The 23,046-nt window shown below is 40.9% G+C and overlaps 1 protein-coding gene across 6 annotated transcripts in view; it reads right to left on the reverse strand.

Annotated features, from left to right (window-relative positions):
* The window catches only part of LOC116463647 (recQ-like DNA helicase BLM), a 100,178-nt gene that overhangs the window by 16,304 nt on the left and 60,828 nt on the right, over positions 1–23,046 (reverse strand). For all 6 annotated transcript variants that reach the window (XM_032146825.2, XM_058434788.1, XM_032146830.2 and 3 more), the window contains 5 exons: positions 16,228–16,334; positions 14,080–14,240; positions 8,374–8,569; positions 6,605–6,795; positions 2,652–2,799 (listed from right to left, as the gene is read on the reverse strand). In XM_032146825.2, coding sequence (XP_032002716.1) covers positions 2,652–2,799; positions 6,605–6,795; positions 8,374–8,569; positions 14,080–14,240; positions 16,228–16,334 — 803 coding nt within the window. The remainder of the gene's footprint in view (positions 1–2,651; positions 2,800–6,604; positions 6,796–8,373; positions 8,570–14,079; positions 14,241–16,227; positions 16,335–23,046) is intronic.

Below are 23,046 nucleotides of genomic sequence, written 5' to 3' on the forward strand. Positions count from 1 at the left end.
ATATAAGCCCCACATTCTAACTGCCCCTTTGAACCACATTTTTCTGTGAACTCCTATCCACACATGACTAAATCTGTCTTTTCCCTTGCTAATCTGTTTTTTGTTGGTTTAATTTGCAGGTCCCATGAATGAACCTAAGAGGGCTGAGGAAAAGTTTTTCCTCTTTGACATGTCTTTAACTCTTAGTATTCTCAAATCTCGTGGCCATATGTCTTAAATTTTTTTTTTTTTTTTTTTTTTTTTTTTTACAGGCATCTTATTTGGCATTCAGTGAGCATTTTAATCCAAAACTTTTATGTCTTCCATTCTAGGAAGTTTTCCTATATCATTGGTTTGATAATTCCCTTTATTTTCCATTTCCAAAATTTTTGTCAGATTTTACATCTACTGAGGATTAATCCTTTCTATGCTTTCTCTATTTTCCATACATCATTTTGATCAGTTCCTAAATTTTCTTGACTTTATTTTCCAACCTCTCCACTAAATTTACTTTGTCAATCATTTAAAATTGACAGCTCTTTCTCATTTTTATTTCTTGTCCATTATTCAGTTATTATTTAAGTCTTTATTGTAAAAACTCTTTAAGACGATATTAAGGAGTCTTCTCTCCCCTCTCTCCCAAACTACTATTTTCAATTATCTCTGTCACCCAGGGTCAAATATTCTATTTATTTGGTCTTCCTCTTTACTGTCCATTTCTTTCTTTTTTTGAGATGGAGTCTCGCTCTGTCGCCAGGCTGGAGTGCAGTGGCGCGACCTTGGGTCACTGCAACCTCTACCTCCCAGGTTCAAGCGATTCTCTTGCCTCAGCCTCCTGAGTAGCTGGGACTATAGGCGCCCGCCACCACGCCCAGCTAATTTTTGTATTTTTAGTAGAGACAGGGTTTCACCGTGTTAGCCAGGATGGTCTCCATCTCTTGACCTTGTTATCCACCTGTCTTGGCCTCCCAAAGTGCTGGGATTACAGGCGTGAACTACCAAGCTCGGCCTTTACCGTTCATTTCTATGTAACTTTCAGGGACTATGTGAAACTTTTTAGGTGGGTTTCTTCTGTTATTTTCTATCTAGATTTACTTCCTCCCAAATTCCTTCCCTGAATGGGGATATTTGTCAGGTTTGCTTTAGGGTAAGTAGGTGGGACCAGACTTTAGGTAGGCCGGGCAGTTCCCAGATGCCACTTAGGGGCTCTGACCCCTAATTCAGCGGCCCTTCTACTCTTTAGGCAATCACTTCGTTTATTTTTGTTCTTGAGTCAATTCCAGGCATTCTATGCAGTTCTTTTGTGGGCACGTTTTCTATTTTTCTTTTTTTTTTTTTTTTGAGACGGAGTCTTGCTCTGTCGCCCAGGCTGGAGTGCAGTGGCGTGATCTCGGCTCACTGCAACTTCCTCCTCCTGGGCTCAAGAAACCTTCCCACCTCAGCCTCCTGAGTAGCTGAGACTACAGGCATGTACCACCATGCCTGGCTAATTTTTGTAATTTTTTTTTTGTAGAGACGGTATTTTGCCATGTTGCCCAGGCTAGTCTCGAACTCCTGGGCTTAGGCAATCCTCCTACGTAGGTCTCCCAAAGTGCTCGGATTACAGGTGTGAGCCACCATGTCTAGCCCCACTTTCCAATTTTGGCTCCCCTGGTTTCACTCCTACCCTCTCGTACCTCTAGACTTCCAGACTGATGCTTAGTGTTGGGGTTTTGCCTGGCTGAAGGGACCTTTTCTGTTATAAATCTTCCCTACATTCATTTTGGATTGTGGCTTTATTGCATTTTGTTCTATTTGTTAACATGCTTCCATCCACTTCCTAATTTTTTTTTTTTTTTCAAGACGGAGTTTCGTTCTTGTTGCCCAGGCTGGAGTACAATGGTGTGATTTCGGCTCACCGCAACCTCTGCCTCCTGGGTTCAAGAGATTCTCCTGCTTCAGCCTCCTGAGTAGCTGGGATCACAGGCGCCCACCACCACACCTGGCTAATTTTTGTGTTTGTTTGTTTGTTTATTTTTATTATTTTTGAGACAGAGTTTCACTCTTGTTGCCCAGGCTGGAGTGCAATGGTGCGATCTCAGCTCACTGCAACCTTTACTTCACGGGTTCAAGCGATTCTCCTGCCTCAGCCTCCCAAGTAGCTGGGATTACAGGTGCCTGCCACCACGCCTGGCTAATATTTTGTATTTTTAGTAGAGACAAGGTTTCCCATGTTGGCCAGGTGATCTCAAACTCCTGACCTCAGGTGATCCACTCGCCTCGGGCTCCCAAAGTGCCGGGATTACAGGAGTGAGCTACTATGCCTGCCCCTAAGAGATTTTTAAAGGCTCTAATCTGATAATAGTCTCTCTCCTATTCTCTATGCTGTTATGGGTCTAATCCTCATTTTATTTCCTTACTAACATTTTAATAGTTATATTCCACTCACTCAGATGAACTTGCATAAGCTTTATTATTTTCTTCTTTGTATGTGAAACCATCTCAACTTAGTGACGTATACATTATATAAAATAGTATAATAATTGACTTTCTTTTGTTACTTAAAAGTTTTATTCAGAAACTCGTTTTATAAGAAAATAGACAAAAGTGATTTTTTTCTATGTACTTGTAATAAATTCTTTAGTGCTCAATTTCAATTGATGTAACTCAAACACTCAAAACAGATGACTTACCCAAGAAAATGTCGACCAGCATATTCATAGTAAATCTTCCAGAAGGACCTACATGTTTTATATTTCTCGTTCCTTGCGATGAACTATGTTCTTGAACAAATCTTATAATACTTTTCACATCATCAGTCACATCTCTTGTTTTATAATCCTATGAATAAAAAGAGAATACTTTCTGCTATAATTAAGGTAACAATGCCTAGATTACCAGGGTTTAATATTAACTATGGTAGATTCATCATAACCCATTTCCAGACCAATACCAAGACTAAAATCTACGGAAATTTCAAATGTTCATTCTTATCTAAGTTCTAGAACAATTACCACTCTATGTTGTTACTGTTTCACAGAGATACATCTTGTCTTTCAACAACCTGATAGCTCTCTGTGGGTAGAAACACATATATAACACACAGACAAACACACACACACACAATTTAAATCCTTCATGCCTCCTAGAATAGTGCTCTGTTACATACTGGGTGGCAACCTGTGGGATGCCACGTAAATCCACGAATTCTAACCCCTCTGGGGTCTTTGGTGCCATAGTCAATGCTCTTTCATCTCCTGTCAGTTTCCTTTCTCATTTCCTTCAGCTATCCCCAAACTTTGCTCACTTTTTAGAGTCCCCATTACTAGATGACTTTTTACCTTCCTCTCTCCTAGTTCTCTCTACCAGCAGTACTGACCACTTACAGGTGTAAAAAGCTGCATCATGCTTGGTGCTTCTGTGTATGCAGTTCTCCCTACTCTAATCCTTGTCATTTGCACACACCAATAACCTGGAGATGAACAGGTTTCTGGTCTTGCATTAACAACTGGAAGTGATTCTGAGGCCCTATCTAGAATCATCAAGAAAAAGTGCCCTGTCACTCCATTCCTACCTTAATTTTTTTTTTTTCCTTTGAGACGGAGTTTCGTTCTTGTCGCCCAGGCTGGAGTGCAATGGCGCAATCTCAGCTCCCTGCAACCTCCACCTCCCAGGTTCAAGCGATTCTCCTGCCTCAGCCTCCCGAGTAGCTGGGGTTACAGGCACCTGCCACCATGCCCAGCTAATTTTTCTGTATTTTTAGTAGAGATGGGGTTTCACCATGTTGGCCAGGCTAGTCTCTAACTCCTGACCTCAGGTGATCCGCCTGCCTCAGCCTCCCAAAGTGCTGGGATTACAGGTGTGAGCCACCGCACCTGGCCATCTACCTTAATTCTTGGTGATTAGGTATATAGAGCTGATCCTCTTACTTTGGCCTTTTGGTTCTTGATCTCCTCTGCTCCAATGATCCTGTCCTCCACATACATCAGCCACTCACACTTCCTACCTTAAGCTTACTAATAATGGCAACTCCTTCATTCTCAGACCACCACATCCTATCTTTCCAACTCATACCATGTGGTATTCTGACTCCAACAATCCCTTGGGAATGCCCATCTGCTGATCCTCAACCTCAGATGTCCTCCTAACTCAGCTGAAACTCCACAGTCAATCATTATAATCACTACCTCTCATAGACCCTCAGCTCTCTTGCCCTTAGATCACTTCAACATATTACCTGGCAAAACATAATGGATCCAATTCTCCATCTACACTGTCCCTGTACCTATGTGGCTGAACTTGGCATTTTCATTGTCAATACGTGGCCACAAAGCTCGAATGGACTGTTAATGCTGTAGGCAATCATTATCTTTGTACTTCCCTAGCCTATCATTCCTCCATTCTCTCACAACAGAAGTCAGCAAACTATGGCCCGGGAGCTGGATGCCTGTTTTTGTGCATAAAGTTTTATTGGAACACAGCCATGGAAGATGACTGGAAAATTGGTGTATTTATTGTTTATGTCTGCATTTAGACTACAATGGCAAAGTTGTGAGTCGTTGTGACAGAGACTATGGCTGCAAAGTGTACAATATTTACGCTGTGGCCCTTTAAAAGCAAGTTTACTGACCTGTCCTAGACAACTATTTCATACTTTCTCCTTTCTCTTCCGTCCCTTCTGTTATCCCGACTGTCAGCTGATGGCCACGCTTTAAATATCACCCATGTGCCACCAGTCTCTTTTCAGAATTTTTGAATCTTAATATGTAATTCAATATTAGATTCCCAATTTAGGTAACCCAAACCAAACTCCTGATCTTCACTGCCAACCAGCCTTCTGCATCTTAGCCAAGGATAACTCCATCCTGCCAGTTACTCAGGCCTCCTGTTACTCTGGGACTCTGGCCCTCAAGTGACTGCTCTGGCTCTCCATCACCTCTTCCCCTCGCTGGCTCTTAATCCTGCTCAGCCACATGGGCTCCCTTGGTATCTCTCGAACACACCAGGCACACCCCCACCTTAGGGACTTTGCTCTAGCCAATGTTTCTTCCAGGAAAGCTCACATCCAGGGAGCTGGCAGCTAACTCCCTCCTTCAAGATTTTCCTCAGCTCCCATCTTCTCAGTTAGACTTCCAAGGACCACCCTGTCTAATACTGCATCCTGCACTCTACCCATTCTTCCTGTCTTTTTACTCTGCTGTGCCATTCACCACAGCTCTTATCCTTTCACGTATATTTATTGTGTATATTGTTTGTAACTGGCCTCCCTCTGCTAGAGTGTAAGCTCCACAAGGGCAGGGGTTTTAATTTTGTTTAGTGATATATCCCAAATTCCTACAACAGTGCCTGTTACATAGCCCAACAAATATCTGTTGAATGAGGGAACTGATTAGCAATGTTTACGGGATGGGGTGGGGTGGGAGGAGATGGCATGAATTTGCCAGTTCCACACTGAGAGAGACTACCCTCTGCTCTGCCTTGTGCTCTGTCTTTTTTAACTATACTTACTGAGAGTATTAAACTTTCTTTCTTTTTATTTTTTTGATGGAGTTTCACTCTTGTTGCCGAGGCTGGAGTGCAATGGCATGATCTCGACTCACTGCAGCCTCCACCTACCAGGTTCAAGCGACTCTCCTGCCTCAGCTTCCCAAGTAGCTGGGATTACAGGCATGGGCCACCACGCCTGGCCAATTTTGTATTTTTTTAGTAGAGACAGGGTTACACCATGTTGGTCAGGCTGGTCTTGAACTCCTGACCTCAGGTGATCCTCCCGCCTCGGCCTCCCAAAGTGCTGGGATTACAGGCATGAGCCACCGTGCCCAGCCAGAGTGTTAAACTTCTATGAACACATGTATGTCAGTCTCCGCTCCAGTCTATGAATTGGTCCATACCATGGTCACTTGTGGCTCTCCAGCATCTTGCACATGTAAGTTTAATACTCCCAGATAGGTAAATAATACAGCAAACGTGAAAATGTTCAGTAAGCAGTAGGTTACAGTAGACATTAAAATGTAGAATTACCATGATAGGTAAAATAAGTACCTAATGATTGAATTTAACAATCTCCCAAGGGTATTTTAGGACAGATAATAGTGAATTTATCCACAAGCAGTTACTGTTATTCTTTATAGTTTAAAAAAAAAGAGTAATGTAATTGATTTGAATTCAAACATACAGTACGCTAGTTATTATTCTTTTGAGAATGAGATCTTTTAGTATATTAAATATTTAAAATATTAAAACATCAATTTTAATATATTTAGTCTAATCAATTAGATTTTTAATATAATGTAATATATTAATAACAATATATTAAATTTAAAATATTTTACCTGCCCATGTTGGATCTTTTTGGATGTTTGCATATTAATATTTCCAAAATATTCTGTAATCATCAGGCACATACATAAACTCAATATTTTGGATATGCTGATGTTCAGTATATTTTTTAACAGGGTTCTAATTATAAACAAAAGATACTGCATGAAATTACTTTTTAAATGTTTCCATTCCAAATTACTACTGGAAGGAAGCTGTCTTTCCCCTGTTAATCTGTCGGAGACCACCTTTTGCAATCTAGTTTGTATCTACATTTTTAAAGTAAGAGAAAAAAAATTTTTAAGAATTTTAAAACTTCTTTTTTTACCTTTGTTTTACAGCAATTATCACAAGAAACATCTGGGTGTTTCTTACAAAAATCAGGATTAAATCCATTTTCACCAAAGTAGGCCAAAAGCTGTATTCTCCTGCATTCTGTTATGTTTTCACAGTAATGTACCATGCTATACAAATTATTGAAGTGAGTTTCTCTTGTATGATGGTTTCCATCTTTTTCCACTAAAAGAGATGAAGAATATAGTAAGACATACTTATAGGGGAAAAATAGAGCATATCATAGAAATATTTAGAATAGATTAATATAACTTTAAATATTAAATAAGAAAATTACTGTTAACAGCATTATGTCAACATGGCATTCTATATTATAATTAACTGAGTATTAATGTTCATCCTCAAGATTTTAGTATTATAGGAATAAATGTTAGGTTTTTTTTTCCAAATCTTTATTATCCCCAATGATGATGGTTTGACTTATATTTGCTGTATTTATCAGTCGAGCATGTACTGAACTGAACATCCCGAGGAAGCAGAGCCTGAGATTATGGCAGTGGCCATGCACTTATCTCAGTATCTGAGGTCAAAGTAGTACACCAATGCTTCCAAAATTGTGCGCCAACAAGCCCTGGGGTGCTGTGGTGAACTCACAGAGACAGAATATTTTAAATTAAGAGAAACACAGCAATGCCTAACATCTGTTGAACATCACCCAAATTATTAGCTTGAGGTAGTTAATGGTATTAACATTAGATTGTGCTACATTCCTATTAGCAATATCTTATCTTTGCAAAGCTGGGTTTTTGGCAGTTGCTATGATAAAAAGAAGTATCTCAAGAAAATCAATGTGAAACAGGAAATGAGGGTGGCGGTGTCTGATTTGATTCCAATGTGTGAGAAGAGCAGTGGCATACTTTCCATCAGTAAGCAACTGTCGTTACTTAAGAATTTTAACACCAGGTACGGTGGCTCACGCCTGTAATCCTAGCACTTTGGGAGGCCAAGGTGGGTGGATCACCTGAGGTCAGGAGCTTGAGACCAGCCTGGCCAACATGGCAAAACCCTGTCTCTGCTAAGAATACAAAAATTAGCTGGGTGTGGTGGCGCGAGCCTGTAATCCCTGCTACTCAGGAGGCTGAGGCTGGATTATCACTTGAACCCAGAAGGTGGAGGTTGCAGTGAGCTGAGATCGTGCCATCGCACTCCAGCCTCGGTGACAAGAGCGCAACTCTGTCTCTAAAAAAAAAAAAAAAAAAAAAAAAAAAAAAAGGAAAATAATTTTTAAAAAATATTATTTTTTCTTCCAGTTTATGAGTATTTTTCCCCCAAATAGTTGCTGTTATCAGGACTTAAATATCTATTAAATTGTTTGGGCCTAAATTTTTTTTTTTTTGGCCTCGGCCTCCCAAAGTGCTGGGTATATGACAGCTCATTATTTTCTCCTTTTTATCTTCCTGCATGTTTGAAATACGTGTTACATGCAAGAATGCATGCAGAAATTGGGTCTGAAAGGATACAAAGGAAACCAATAACTAGAGTTATTTTTGGGGCAAAACTACAAGGCATGGTTTGTAAATTTTCTGCCTTGTACACATCTGTATCATTTGAGTTTTACATAATAAGCACTTACCACTTTTATAACAAAAATGAACTAAAATAAAATTGCCAATCTGTATAAACACCTCTATTTTTCTATGATTATTTAAGGAAAACTGGACCAGAAGTACCACCATAGCAGGAGTAGATTACTATCATGAGACTGAAGATGATAGAATGTCTCTACAATGGAGCCCAGCTTACTCATTATAAGTCTTTTCAGTCTGGTCACATCATGATAGGTATAGAAAAGCAGGCAGTGAGATATTTCCCCATCTCTTCCAGCTCTGCCAGATTCTTGGTAGTAACCCTCCACAGATTTAGGGAGAGATGCATGAATCACAAATCGCACATCCGGTTTGTCAATCCCCATTCCAAATGCAATTGTAGCACAGATAACCTGAAATAAAAGCAAAAGCTTATTAGATTCATAAGGCACAGACTTGAAGGAACATTTTCATAATAGACGCTTCTAAAAGTTCTATCATTTGTTTTACTTTAAAATGCACACTACATAACAACCTAATATCTTAACTTGGTCCCACTATTTAGTATAACTAATATGAGTTTTTATACTGATAACTTGCGATTCCATTAAAACCCAAGAAGGTAAAGAGAAGCTCAGCGTGGCAGGCACTTTCTTGTATGACTTGGCATTCTCACGTAAGAGAGCCAGAATCAACTGCAGTCAGCCCACGATGTGCTGCCACTGTTCTCTGTTTTTGCTGTTGAGGTGTCGGGGCTGTTGCTCACACAGTCATGATATCCAGGTCAGTGATTATAAGCAACGTGCTGCTCAGGAGCTCCAGGGTGCTCCCAGGTCTCCTCAGAGGTCGTTGCTGCTAGTTCCTCCAATGGCTCAGGAACAATGCGTTCTTACCTGCTCCACTGCTTATCATCAGTGTTTCCAATGGTACCAGCTGATCACACACCAACTCCTTCCATTCATCAGCTGATTTAAAGTCAAAGCTTGTACAATTTTAATGGAAACTCATGTGGATAAAAGTCTGAGAGCTACTTATACCAAAAAAAGGAAAAACACCAGGGACTGTGGATCTTAGCCCTTACAAATTACTTAGTGGAAGCAAGGTGATAGTTCACTCTCAGGAGCTTGATAAATCAGTTTTCAAGGATATCCATTTCAGTTGCGAATTTAGGAGTTATTTAACCCAGACCAAAATGTTATGTCTCCAGGCAAAATTACATTTCACAAATAAAACTGCAAGGTTTTTTTAGCACTTAAAAAAATGAATTGCTACTGCAAGAACAGTATTTCAAAGGCATCTGAAATATCTGGCAGGCAGACTGAGGCTAATGACATGATTTCAGCAACTGTGAGTACCAGCGGAAGGAACTGCAAGTTCTGGAGTATGTGGACAGTAAAGTGGTACATTTATCAACACCAGGAATGGCGGTGAGTGGCCTGCACTCTTAGTTAGTCATCCATCTACATTTATGGCACTCGGATCAAAGGCAAATCTCCTTGGAAACAGAAAGACTATCGTAGCTTCTATTGATGGAGAGCAGGTGGAGAGGCTGCACAGCAAGATGTGTCAGCCAACAGGTCCGGAAGCATGACCCACAGGGTTCCATGAAGTCCAGGTGCGTCTCCGAGTATTAGGGCAGACACAGGGCTGTGAGGCACCGCCTGCAGCCTCCAGATGAGGGTGCGAGGCTGCCAACTCTTTCTGAAAGCTCTTAATTCTTGAAAATGGGAAAAGTGGCTTTGTTTAATTGTGATTTCCTTCTTTATTTCTGTGCTTTTAAAACTTAAAGCCACAATCATTCTTTGTGAAGAATAATGGTCAAGTTTTATTCTATCTCCTGAATCTAACAAGATCAAGTCTGTCGAGCTGGTGTAGGCTAATATTATATTCTGACTGTAAGGATTAATTAGTCTGAGAGCAGAAATAATTAGATTTTTATAAACCCCTCACTATTTTTTAACCATATTTTTGATCAAAGTTATATATATATATATATATATATATCTCCACTGTAGATTATTTATACTACACATAATCATTTAAAGTACTTGAAAAAAATCATTCTTTTTTTTTTTTTTTTTTGAGACAGTCTCGGTCTGTTGCCCAGGCTGGAATGCAGTGGCGCTATTTTAGCTCACTGCAACCTCCACCTCCAGGGTTCAAGCTATTCTCCTGCCTCAGACTCCCGAGTAGCTGGGACTACAGGTGTGCACCAGCATGCCAGGCTAATTTTTGTATTTTTTGTAGAGACGGGGTTTCACCATGTTGCCTGGGCTGGTCTCGAACTCCTAGGCTCAAGTGATCTTCCCACCTTGGCCTCCCAAAGTGCTGGGATTACAGGTGTGAACCACCATGCCTGGCCCTTTCCTGCAAACTTTTTCCTTATCATGTATTGTTTTTACATGTTTTCTGGTCAGTTCTGTTCCACTGATCTGCCTATAATGTACTGCAAACTAGTGTTCCTGTGTTATTAGGTTTTTTGCCAAACTCTCTTAGTCATTTTCACTTGAATATTCTTCCAGGCAAACTTTAGAAAAAGTTTATCAAAGGGAAAAAAACAAAAAAACAAAACACTGGCATTTGGATTAAATATATAAACTAATTTGGGAAGACTGAAATCAGTATTTCAAGAAGACAAATGAGTGATATATTTCTGAACTTTTTGCATATCTGAAAATGACCTTCTGTTGGTTTCAACATAAATGACAATGAGCTGGGTATGAAATTCTTCGGTCCCAGTCTTCCTTCTTCCAACTCTGAAGACAGTCTTCTATTATTTTTGTCAGGTATTTGTTACGTATTTATTTATAACACACTTATCTGTTTCAATTATCCTGCTTTCTTGCTTGGGTACGCTTACTGTTCTTAGGCTGAATCCTTACCTCCTTTGTCAACAAAGATAATTTCCACCCCACCCCATTTTAATCTCTTTTTTCCCTTGCATTCTCAAGCTACTCACTACATCACTGATTCTATTGTCTCCACCGAGACTGAGTCATTCCATTTGTGTCTTAATATATAATTCTGCTTTTAGTTTTGTTTTTCTTATTTGGATAAGCTGAATTTTTCTTTCTTTTATTTTTTTTGACATAGAGTCTTATTCTGTTCCCCAGGCTGGAGTACAGTGGCACGATCTCAGCTCACTGCAACCTTCGGCTCCCAGGTTCAAGTGATTCCCCTGCCTCAGCCTCCCGAGTAGCTGGGACTACAGATGCCCGTCACCACGTCCAGCTAATTTTTGTATTTTTAGTAGAGACAGGGTTTCACCATATTGGCCAGGCTGGTCTCAAACTCCTGATCTCAGGTGATCCATCCACATCGGCCTCTCAAAGTGGTGGGATTACAGGGGTGAGCCACTGCACCTGGCCATAAACTGGATTTTTATTTCTCCCTTCATTTCACCCTGTGATCTTCTTATGGAAGTTGTTGCTAGTTCATGTATATCAAGTCTTCTTATATCTTTCTCGGGATACTAAACTGATATCCTCTAAAATTTTCTGTTTTCCCAGAGAAAACAATTTTGAGAGATATTTTTCCTCTGAATCTTCAAAGTAAATACTTTTTCCTGAGCTGAAACTTTTCATTGGCTCCAAGTAATTATTAGTTGTTTTGCTGAAATTCATCCTTACATTTAGAGGGATCTATCCAAGGCTGGCATTTACCACAATAAGAGATGCCTAAAGTAGGCTGGGCGCGGTGGCTCATGCCTGTAATCCCAGCACTTTGGGAGGCCAAGGCGGGCGGATCACGAGGTCAGGAGATCGAGACCATCCTGGCTAACACAGTGAAACCCCGTCTCTACTAAACATACAAAAAAAATTAACCAAGCATGGTGGTGGGCGCCTGTAGTCCCAGCTACTCGGGAGGCTGAGGCAGGAGAATGGCGTGAACCCGAGAGGTGGAGCTTGCAGTGAGCCGAGATCGCACCACTGCACTCCAGCCTTCGCGACAGAGCGAGACTCTGTCTCAAAGAAAAAAAAAAAAGAGATGCCTAAAGTATTCTCATAAAGTATTCTCAGCGTTCCTCCCCACCCACCTGGGTGACGGCAAATTTCGCATCTCAGAAGCAGATGCCCAATATTGTTAGTTACTAGGGAAATGCAAATCAAAACCACAAAGAGGGCCAGGCATGGTGGCTCACACCTCTCATCCCAGCACTTTGGGAGGCTGAGGTAGGCGGATCATGAGGTCAGGAGTTCGTGATCAGCCTGGCGATCGCGAACCCCATCTCTACCAAAAATACAAAAATTAGCTGGGTGTGGTGGTGCATGCCTGTAGTTCCGGCTACTTGGGAGGCTGAGGCAGGAGAATTGCTTGAACCGGGAGGCGGAAGTTGCAGTGAGCCAAGATTGCGCCACTGCACTCCAGCCTGGGTGACATGAATTCCTTGCTTGAATTATTCACGTGTGTGGTCTTCCATGTGAAATAAAAAAAACCCACAAAGAGATACCATTTCCCACCCACAAGGCCGAACACATTAAAAAAGCTGGACAATAAAAAATATTGGCGAAGACATGGAGACACTGGCACCTCATACATTGCTGGTGAGAATGCAGAACTGCAGAGCCACTTCGAAAAGCAGTTTCACAGTTCCTCTAAAAGTTAAACAAAGAGTTGCCATTTGACCCAGCAAGTCTACCCAAGAGAACTGAAGGCATATGTCCATGGAAAAACTTGTACATGAATGCTCACAAAGCCATTATTCATAGTAGCCAAAAAGTAGAAACACACCGGGGATGGTGGCTCACACCTATAATTGCAAGAATTTGGTAGGTTGAGGCAGGAGTATCACTTGAGCCCAGGAGTTCAAGACCAGGCTGGGCAACACAGGGAGACCTCGTCTATACAAAAAATAGAAAAATTAGCTGGGCATAGTGGTGCACCTGTGGTCCTAGCTACTTGGGAAGTCGGAGAATTGTTTGAGGTACGGTCTGCAGTGAGCAGAGAACATGCCACTGCACTCTAGCCTGAATGAAAGAGTAAGACCCTGTCTCAAAAAAAAAAAAAAAAGTAGAAACAAAACAAGCCAAATGTCTAACCAGCTGATGAGTAGATAAACTGTGTTATATCCATATAACAGAATATTATCTGACCATAAAAAGGCATGAAGTACTTATATATGCTAAAATATGGATAAATCTTGAAAAAAATATGCTAAATAAAAGCAAACAGGCCAGGCGAGGTGGCTCATGCCTATAATCCCAGCACTTTGGGAGGCTGAGGCAGGTGGATCACTTGAGGCCAGGAGTTCGAGACCAGTTCGAGTCTCCACTAAAAATATTAAATACAAAAATTAGCTGGGCATGGTGGCGCACATCTGTAATCCCATCTACTCAGGAGGCTGAGGCAGGAGAATCACTTGAACCTGGGAGGCGGAGATTGCAATAAGCCGAGATCCCTCTACTGCACTGCAGTCTGGGCGACAGAGTGAGACTCTGTCTCCGGAAAAAAAAAAAAAAAGAAAAGTCACAAAGACCACATACTGTATGATTCTATTTACATGCAATGTACAGAGTAATAAACTCTAGAAACAGGTTAGCAATAGTTAGTAGATCTGTGATTTCCAGGCATTAGGGGGTAGGGGAAGTGACTGGGTATGAGGTTTCTTTTTATGGTGATCAAAAATTCTGGAATTAGATAGTGATGATTATTGTACAACTTTGCAAATATACTAAAAAGTACTAACTTGTTTGCTTTGAAAGGATAAATTTTATGATATGTGAATTATATCTCAAGCAGATTTTTGTTTTCTGAAAGAAAAAGCAACTTTAGAAGTCTCAAAGCAAATCTGTTTTTTAAATTTCAGTCTTATTTTGATGTTTACTACCTTCGAGGTAAAAACAGTTTGCATTCTACACGTGCATGTTTGGTTATATGCTATAAAATATCATTTCTATTATTTGTTTATCTTTAAAAATGTTACCTGACAGCCATCCTGATTAATCCACTTCTGCTGCACTTCATCTCTGGCAGAATCACTGAGACCAGCATGGTAAGCAAGAGCAGCGAGCCCATCTCTCTGTAATGTGTCGGCCATGGTGTCACATTCTCGCCTGGAGAGGCAGTAAATTATCCCTGAATCATCTGCCAAGAAACCAAGAGTACTGAGAAACAAGAATTTTTAACATAAACAACAACACAATTTACACTATGTTTTCAGAAATATATGAACCATGAATAGATCTCCCGTAGTGCTCTTATACTGCTGGAAGACCACACACGTGAATAATTCAAGCAAGGAATTCATGTGCGCTGGAAGTGAGATGTGGCTTTTAATCCTGTCGCTGCTAATGACTCGTGAGGTGGACCTGGACGAACTCTGGGCTCTACTTCACACTAGATACATGTGGGTATAAAAAAGCCATCCTTGGCTGGGCACGGTGGCTCATGCCTGTAATCCCAGCACTTTGGGAGGCCAAGGAGGGCAGATCATTTGAGGTCGGGAGTTCGAGACCAGCCTGGACAACATGGTGAAACCCTATCTTTACTAAAAATACAAAAAAAATCAGCCAGGTGTGGTGGTGGGCACCTGTAATCCCAGCTAGTCGGGAGGCTGAGGCAGGAGAATCACTTTAACCCAGGAGGTAGAGGTTGCAGTGAGCTGAGATCGCACCACCGCACTCCTGCCTGGAGATAGAGCGAGACTCAGTCAAAAAAAAAAAAAAAAAAAAAAAAAAGCCATTCTTGCACAAACTTTGTCAAAAGCATATGGCAGTATGTATCAAGAGTCTTAGAAATACCTTTGACTCAGTTTCCTTCTAGGAAATTAATCTAGGAAATAAAGTGATATAAGGACATAAACAAAAGTTTTACTTCAAACTTTAAAAATTACAAAGATTTTAATGAGCAACATTAGGAAAACAAATAAAGGGAACTGTGAAACAAAATATACTACAACTATCAAAAGCGTTTTCTAAGTTTTTAAAAGACATGGGAAAATGCTCATGATTATAAAGTAGATTAAGGGTAGAAACGTATATAGTATGCTAGTAGAAAAAAATGAATAGAAAAATACTGGAAATTAGTAATAACATGATAACAGTGATTTTGCTCATTGAGTGATGTTTGTCTTTTGTTTCTTCTTTTTGTTGCTTTCTAAATTTTCTTTTTTGTTTTTTGAGACAGTCTTGCTCTGTCGCCCAGGCCGAAGTGCAGTGGCACGATCTCAACTCACTGCAACCTCTGCCTCCCGGGTTCAAGCAGTTCTTCTGCCTCAGCCTCCAGAATAGCTGGAATTACAGGTGCGTGCCACCACGTCTGGCTAATCTTTGTAGAGATGGGGTTTCACCATTTTGGCCAGGCTGGTCTTGAAATCCTGACCTCAAGTGATTCACCCACCTTGGCCTCCCAAAATGCTGAGATTACAGGCGTGTGCCACAGTGCCTGGCCATCTAAATTTTCTTTAATGAGCATATATTATATTTATTATTATGTGTGTTGTTTTTAGAAATGGAAAGTAAAAGGTATTAAAGGAAAAGTCATCTCTCTGTGACTGAGTCAAAGGTCTAGATATACACATGAAGCTATTGACTAGCTGCCTGGGCAAGGTGGGCCTGAGCGGGGCAATAACTGACTTTTTCTTGGTAGATCTCTATTGACTGATTTGTCCACACAAATATGTATACTAATTTCTAAAAAATAAAATAGAAATACCAAAAGTATTCTCCATGGAAAAGCGGAAAGGGGGTTACGTGGAAAACTACTATGAATTTCAGAATCTCATTTTAGTTAATATAACTCAAAGGCAGACAGGCTTGGGACAAGACACTAAAACAAAAAGCTGTATAATTCAAACACTGATAGAAGCCTGAGGAAAGACATTGAAACCAAAAGTTATACGTGTGTAGGAGGAAGTATTTAATATATTTTTGTTAGAATTTATTGTTATTAAACCAAATGAGATTTTATAATTTCCAGAATTGAGAGAGTTGCAATAGTCTGCTCTATAAAGAGCAAGTTAGTGCTGTCATAATGCAAAAAGGAATGTTTAATATGCAATTTTATATATCTTATTGTGGTACTAAAAAGACATTTGTTACTTCTAGACAGCTAATCACATGGCTGTACTCACATGGGTGGTGCTTTCTGATCCATTCTAGGCAATCAAATGCCACCTTTTTAGGCTTTTTCGGTAATACATAGTATTTCAGATTATGTCTGTTAAAGCTCATGCTAAACCTAAAAAAGTCCCAAACATAAAATTTAGTTATTATGAGAAAATATAGCTTTAGGTATTGTTATAGACTACATGTGTCCCCCTAAAATCCTAATCCCCAAGGTGATGGTATTAGGAGTTGGAGCCTCTGGGAGATAATTAGGTCATGAGGGGTGGAGTTACGAATGAGATAAGTGCTCAAAAATAAGTAGGGACCTTGCTGGCTCTCCCCACCCGCATATGTGAGTATACAAAGAGAACACTGCCACTTGCAAACGAGGAAGAGGGACTTCATCTGACATGGGATCTGCCAGCATCTTGATCTTGGACTTCCTGGCTTTCAGAACCAAGAGAAATAAATTTCTGTTGTTTAAGCCACCCAGTCTACAGTATTCTGTCATAGCAGCCCAAGCTAATTATCAAGTAGTTTTTTTTTTTTTTTTTTTTTTTTTTTGAGACAGAGTCTCACTCTGTCGCCCAGGCTGGAGCGCAGTGGCACAATCTTGGCTTACTACAACCTCTGCCTCCTGGGTTCAAGCCATTCTCCTGCCTCAGCCTCCCAAGTAGCTGGGATTATGGATGCCCACCATCGCGCCCGGCTAATTTTTGTATTTTTAGTAGAGACAGAGTTTCACCATGTTGGCCAGGCTGGTCTCGAACTCCTGACCTCAAGCAATCCACTTGCCTCAGCCTTCCAAAGTGCTGGGATTACAGGCATGAGCCACCAGGCCCGGCCTACCAAGCAGTCTTAAGTTGAATATTGTCACTAGCAGCTTACATAATAGAACACTGAAATGGAAGTAAGGCTAAGGGTTAAAGAAGAGAATGGTGATAAAGAGAGAATGTTTATGGGACTAGATGACAAAAAATTAGGATTGTGGAAGAGAAAACATATAGAAAAGACAAAGTAAGTCAGGAGCCCAGTCTCTTGACTCCAAGATGAGGCTGACTAAAAGCAGAGATGGTTAGAACATTATTTAAAATATTAAGGAAATCATACAGGAAATATACATATTTTTAGGCCATCAGTGTTCCCAAATTTTGACGAGGTACTCAAGCTCATCCAACCCACAGCTCACGGGCCACATGCAGCCCAGGATGGTTTTGAATGTGGCCCAACACAAATTCATAAGCTCTCTTAAAACAGTGAGATTTTTTGCGATTCTTTTGTAAAGCTCATCAGCTATTGTTACTGTTAGTGTATTATTATTATTTTTTTGAGAAGGAGTCTTGCGCTTGTTACCCAGGCTGGAGTGCAAGGGTGCGATCTTGGCTCACTGCAACTTCTACCTCCCGGGTTCAAGCAATTCTCCTGCCTCAGCCTCCTGAATAGCTGGGATTACAGGTGCCTGCCACCACGCCCAGCTCATTTTTGTTATTTTTAGTAGAGATGGGGTTTCACCATGTTGGCCAGGCTGGTCTCGAACTCCTGACCTCAGGTGATCTGCCCACCTTGGCCTTTCAAAGTGCTGGGATTACAGGTGTGAGCCACCGCACCCGGCCAGTTAGCATATTTTATGTGTGGCCCAAGACAATCCTTCTTCCAATATGGCCCAGGGAAGCAAAAAGATTGGACACCCCGGGATACATAAAGAGCTAACTGCAGGACAGCAGAAGGAGTTAAAGCCCTACTGATCACGGTCACTTTATTTTTGTTCTTGGCCCCAAATAAAATGTGGCTGACTCTGAGACAGATGTGCTCCTCCTCTTCCTCTGGTCTACTATTCTTGCCCCATTTCCTCCCTCCCACTTCCTCAGTGAGCTTGTTCTCTCCGTTATCTCCTCTCTTGTCTTTTCAGTCTGTTCTGTGAATTTTTATTCTGTCTCTAAATACGTTCTAGGACCACCCTTTCCAACAAAAGCCTCTGTTGACCCTCTCTTCTAATCAACCTCTCTCTTTTCTTCCAATGGCAAGTTTCTCAGAAGATACTTATGTTCCCAACCAACTAACTACACATTCAATTTCAATTATCATTATTTTCTATTCTCAATTTTGCCTCTACCATTCTGCCAAAATTTTTTTTTCAAGGCTTTTAAAACTAAAGAAAGGTGACAGAATTGTTATAGGGTCCTGCCCTCCAGGTACCCCCATTGCTCCACATTTCAATTATATCCAACCCACAGGAGGAGAGAGAACACTGTGGAACATGGTAAGGATAGAGCACAAAGACATCTCCATGCCTGGGTAGACAGAAGAAAAGACCATAAACTGCAGTAACCTGTGTCACGGGGGCTGCCTGTATACAGGATCAGAGGAAGAAAAGATGAGGAATAAAACCACTGGCTTTCTGTTTTTGTATCTAAATCCAACTAGATGGGCCCACGCAATAGGCAGAAGTGATTTTGCTGCATTTGGTATATGCAAAGATTGGTCTTCTTTCAGACTTCACTCTCTCTGGCCTCTCTGTCTACTTTTTTTTTTTTTTTTTTTTGAGACAATCTCGCTCTATCCCCCAGGCTGGAGTGCAGTGGCACGATCTCGGCTCGCTGCAACCTCTGCCTCCCAGGTTCAAGTGGTTCTCCTGCCTCAGCCTCCCGAGTAGCTGGGATTACAGGCACCCACCACCACGCCCGTCTAATTTTTTGTATTTTTAGTAGAGATGGGGTTTCGCCATGTTGGCCAGGCTAGTCTTGAACTCTTGACCTCAGGTGATCCTCCCGCCTCAGCCTCCCAAAATGCTGGGATTACAGTCATGAGCCACTGCGCCTGGCCTGTATTCTACACTGTTGCTACCCTTACTGAAAATTCTCTATTATGTCTCACAACTTTATATTCCCATGGGATTTTCTCCCTTGCATCACTGGTTTCTCCACTTCCGCCTCTTCTTCCTTCGCTCACTCCTTAAGTGAGAATCACCCCATAGACATCTGGCTCTCTTCTCTTACATTATCTCCCTCAGCACTCTCACTGCTTTAAACAGCACCCAAATCTCAGTCCCATGTGTCCCAGCTTTTGCTCTCACCTTAGACCTCTTTTCAGAGTTCTAAACCACATTTCAATATCTTTTTAGACCAGTGGTCTAAAATTGGGATGCATACATTCCTAGGGGTTCACAAAGACTTTCTGTGTATACATCAGCAAAGATCGTCTTAAACAAATTCAGACCCTCAATTTTCACATCCCTTGGTTTCCCATGGGGGATTGGTTCTAGGGCCTCCTCAGATACCTAAATCCAAGGATGCTCAACTCCCTGATATAAAATGGTGTAGCATATGTATATAACCTATGCACATCCTCCTGTGCACTTTAAACCATCTCTAGATTACTTATAATACTCAATACAATGTATTAAATAAATGCCATGTAAATAGTTGCTACACTGTACTGTCAGTAACTATGTAACATTTTTCTTGTCATGGCGGGAGGATACAGCAGAGTATGCCTACACATCACTTCATTCATGTGGACACAGCATAGCGCTTGCTGCTCAGCAAAATCAAATCTTGCTTTTTGAAACTTTCAGAAACTATTTTTCTTTCAAATGTTTTTGATATACAGTTGGGTGAATCTGCAGATGCAGAAACTGCAGATACGAAGGGCTGGCTGTCCTTTTTCCTAAGACTGATCTGAGAATGCTCCCACAGACAAGATATCCTGGCCAGGGGCGGTGGCTCACATCAATAATCTCAACATTTTGGAAGGCCAAGGCAGGAGGATCACTTGAGCCCAGGAGTTCAAGACCAGTTGGGCAACAAAGTGAGACCCCTGTCTCTATTTAAAAAAAAGACATCCTGGACGGGCGCGGTGGCTCACGCCTGTAATCCCAGCACTATGGGAGGCAAGGCGGGTGGATCATGAGATCTGGAGTTCGAAACCAGCCTAACCAACATGGTGAAACCCTGTCTCTACTAAAAATACAAAAACTAGCCAGGCATGGTGGCACGTGCCTGTAATTCCAGCTACTCAGGAGGCTGAGGCAGGAGAATCGCTTGAACCTGAGAGGCGGAGGTTGCAGTGAGCCGACATCACACCACTGCACTCCAGCCTGGGCGACAGAGCGAGACTCTGTCTAAAAAGAAAAAAAAAAAAAAGACATTCTGCTTGTTTCACCTTTTCCATTTTTCCCTTTTACAAATGTCTCACTTTCTGAAAACAAACAAACCAATCCTACTTTTCATCAATTCTGAATTTTACCACTGTGCACTGTTGCAGGATGTAAAAACCTCCAGGACACCAAACAAAGCAAATTGAAAAATAGTATGCGTGTAGGTGAAATTTTCTTTAATTAAAGCACTAGACATCCTTGGTAGGAGGGCCTCATATCTTTAGGTGTTTTACTTATTTCTGTTAAGGGTGAAGAGTAACTAGGAACAAAGTATTTTGGCCCTTATTAGGATGTTCTGATTTCAGATATACAGAGAATAAGTGGGAATGAAGATGACCTTCACTTTATGATGTTGTTTCTTTCATCTCTATAATCACAGAATGCATTACCCTGAAAGTCTTTGAGACTACCGTTAAACAATACGTTGATACCACCTCTCTTATGACAGCTTTCTTTGCAAAAGACTCCTAGAGTCCTTTTAGTGCTTGAAAAGGCAGAATGTGTAGCAGATTGTGGCAAAAAAGGTAGTAGATTTAAGAATTGTCTAGGAATACAAATGATGAAGAAAATCTTAAAATGCATTTGAGTTGATTTGTGCTTAAGTTGGAAACGGTGCATGAGTCTCCCCACCGACAGGAATGCTATCGTGACTGGGCACAACAATGGCCTTATTGCTTTTTCCCACATTAAAAAAATATACTTTATTTTCAGAAAAGTGTTTTATTAATTAAAAAAAATCTTTGGGTCAAAAGGAGAGACAAAAACAAGTGTTGGTGAGGATATGAAAAAAATCAGAACCCTCATACATAGCTAGTGAAAATGTAAAATGGCACAGCCACTTTGGAAAACAGTGTGACAGTTCTTTAAAAGGTTAAACATAGGCCGGGCACGGTGGCTCATGCCTGTAATTCCAGCACTTTGGGAGGCCGAGACGGGCAGATCACAAGGTCAGGAGTTCGAGACCAGCCTGGCCAATATGGGGAAACCCCCAACTCTACTAAAAATACAAAAATTAGCTGGGCGTGGTGGCGCACGCCTGTAGTCTCAGCTACTCAGGAGGCTGAGGCAGAAGAATCACTTGAACCTTGGAGGTGGAGGTTGCAGTGAGCCAAGATCGCACCACTGCACTCCAGCCTGGGATACAGAGTGAGACTCCATCTAAAAAAAAAAAAAAAAAAAAAAGAAAGAAAGAAAAGGTTAAACATAGAGTTACTATATGACCCAATAATTTCACTCCTGGGTATATACCTAAGAGAAATGAAAACATATGTCCACACAAAAATTTATACATGTATGATTATACCAGCATTATTCATAATAGTAAAAAATAAAAATGGAAACAACCCAATATCAACTGATGAATAAAATGTCGTATACGTATACAATGGAATATTAGTCACCAATAAACCATGAAAACATTATGCTAAGTAGACAGTCACAAAAGATCACATATTGGATGATTCTCTTTACACGAGATACCCAGAGTAGGCAAATCTATACATAGAAAGTAGATTAGTGGTTGCCTAGGGCTGGCAGGGTGGGGATGTGAGGGGAAAAGGAGATTGAACTGTAATGGGTATGGGTGTTTTTGGAGGGTGACGAAATGTTCTAAAACTCTGGCAATGGTTGTACAATTCTGAATATACTAAAAACTTTGAATTGTACTTTTTAAATATGGGAATTGTATGGTATGCGGATTATACCACAACAAAGCTGTTACTAAAAACATCTGGCACATAATTTGAATTTCTTAAAATTTGTAGACACAATTGAAAAAGCTCAGAACTGTTTACCAGTTACTTAGTCAAACAAATTACTTTAACTAAAAATAATAAAAATGACATGAGATTAGAACACAAAGTTGTAGATCATGAATCCAATTAAAACCAAGACAACTATCTCTACTGCAAAAGGACTGTGGGTAACTAACTAAAAGCAATATTTACACAATTTGTTATAATGAAAAAGTTAATAGACCCTTGGAGTTTATTACATGTAATAAATCTTACTCTGCCTGTTGGAAAATAAGATGTTTGGAATTACCAAATATCTAGTTACAGACAGTTCCCATCAATTGATAAATGGATAAATAAAATGCAAAATACTCATACACTGGAATATTATTCAGCTATAAAAATGAATGAAGTACTGACCAATGCTACAACATGGATGACCCTTGAAAACTATGCTCAGTGAAAGAAGCCAGGCACAAACAAGAGGGAGAAGATGGGGAGCAGCTGCTAATGGGTACCAGGTTTCTCGCTGGGGTGATAAAAATGCTCTAAACTTAGATATTGGGGATGGTTGTACAATTCTGTGAAAATACAGAAAAAAAGCAACCCACTAAATTGTACCCTTTAAATGGATGAATTTTATAGTGTGTGAATTACATTTTAATAAAGTTTTCTTAAAAGTTAGATTCCATCGGCCGGGCGCGGTGGCTCACGCTTGTAATCCCAGCACTTTGGGAGGCCGAGGCGGGTGGATCACGAGGTCAGGAGATCGAGACCACGGTGAAACCCCGTCTCTACTAAAACTACAAAAAAAATTAGCCGGGCGTGTTGGCGGGCGCCTGTAGTCCCAGCTACTCGGAGAAGCTGAGGCAGGAGAATGGCGTGAACCCGGGAGGCGGAGCTTGCAGTGAGCCGAGATTGCGCCACTGCACTCCAGCCTGGGCGACAGAGCGAGA

This window comes from Hylobates moloch, unplaced genomic scaffold (genome assembly GCF_009828535.3).
Source record: "Hylobates moloch isolate HMO894 unplaced genomic scaffold, HMol_V3 SCAFFOLD_47, whole genome shotgun sequence".
Classification (NCBI taxonomy): Eukaryota; Metazoa; Chordata; class Mammalia; order Primates; family Hylobatidae; genus Hylobates; species Hylobates moloch.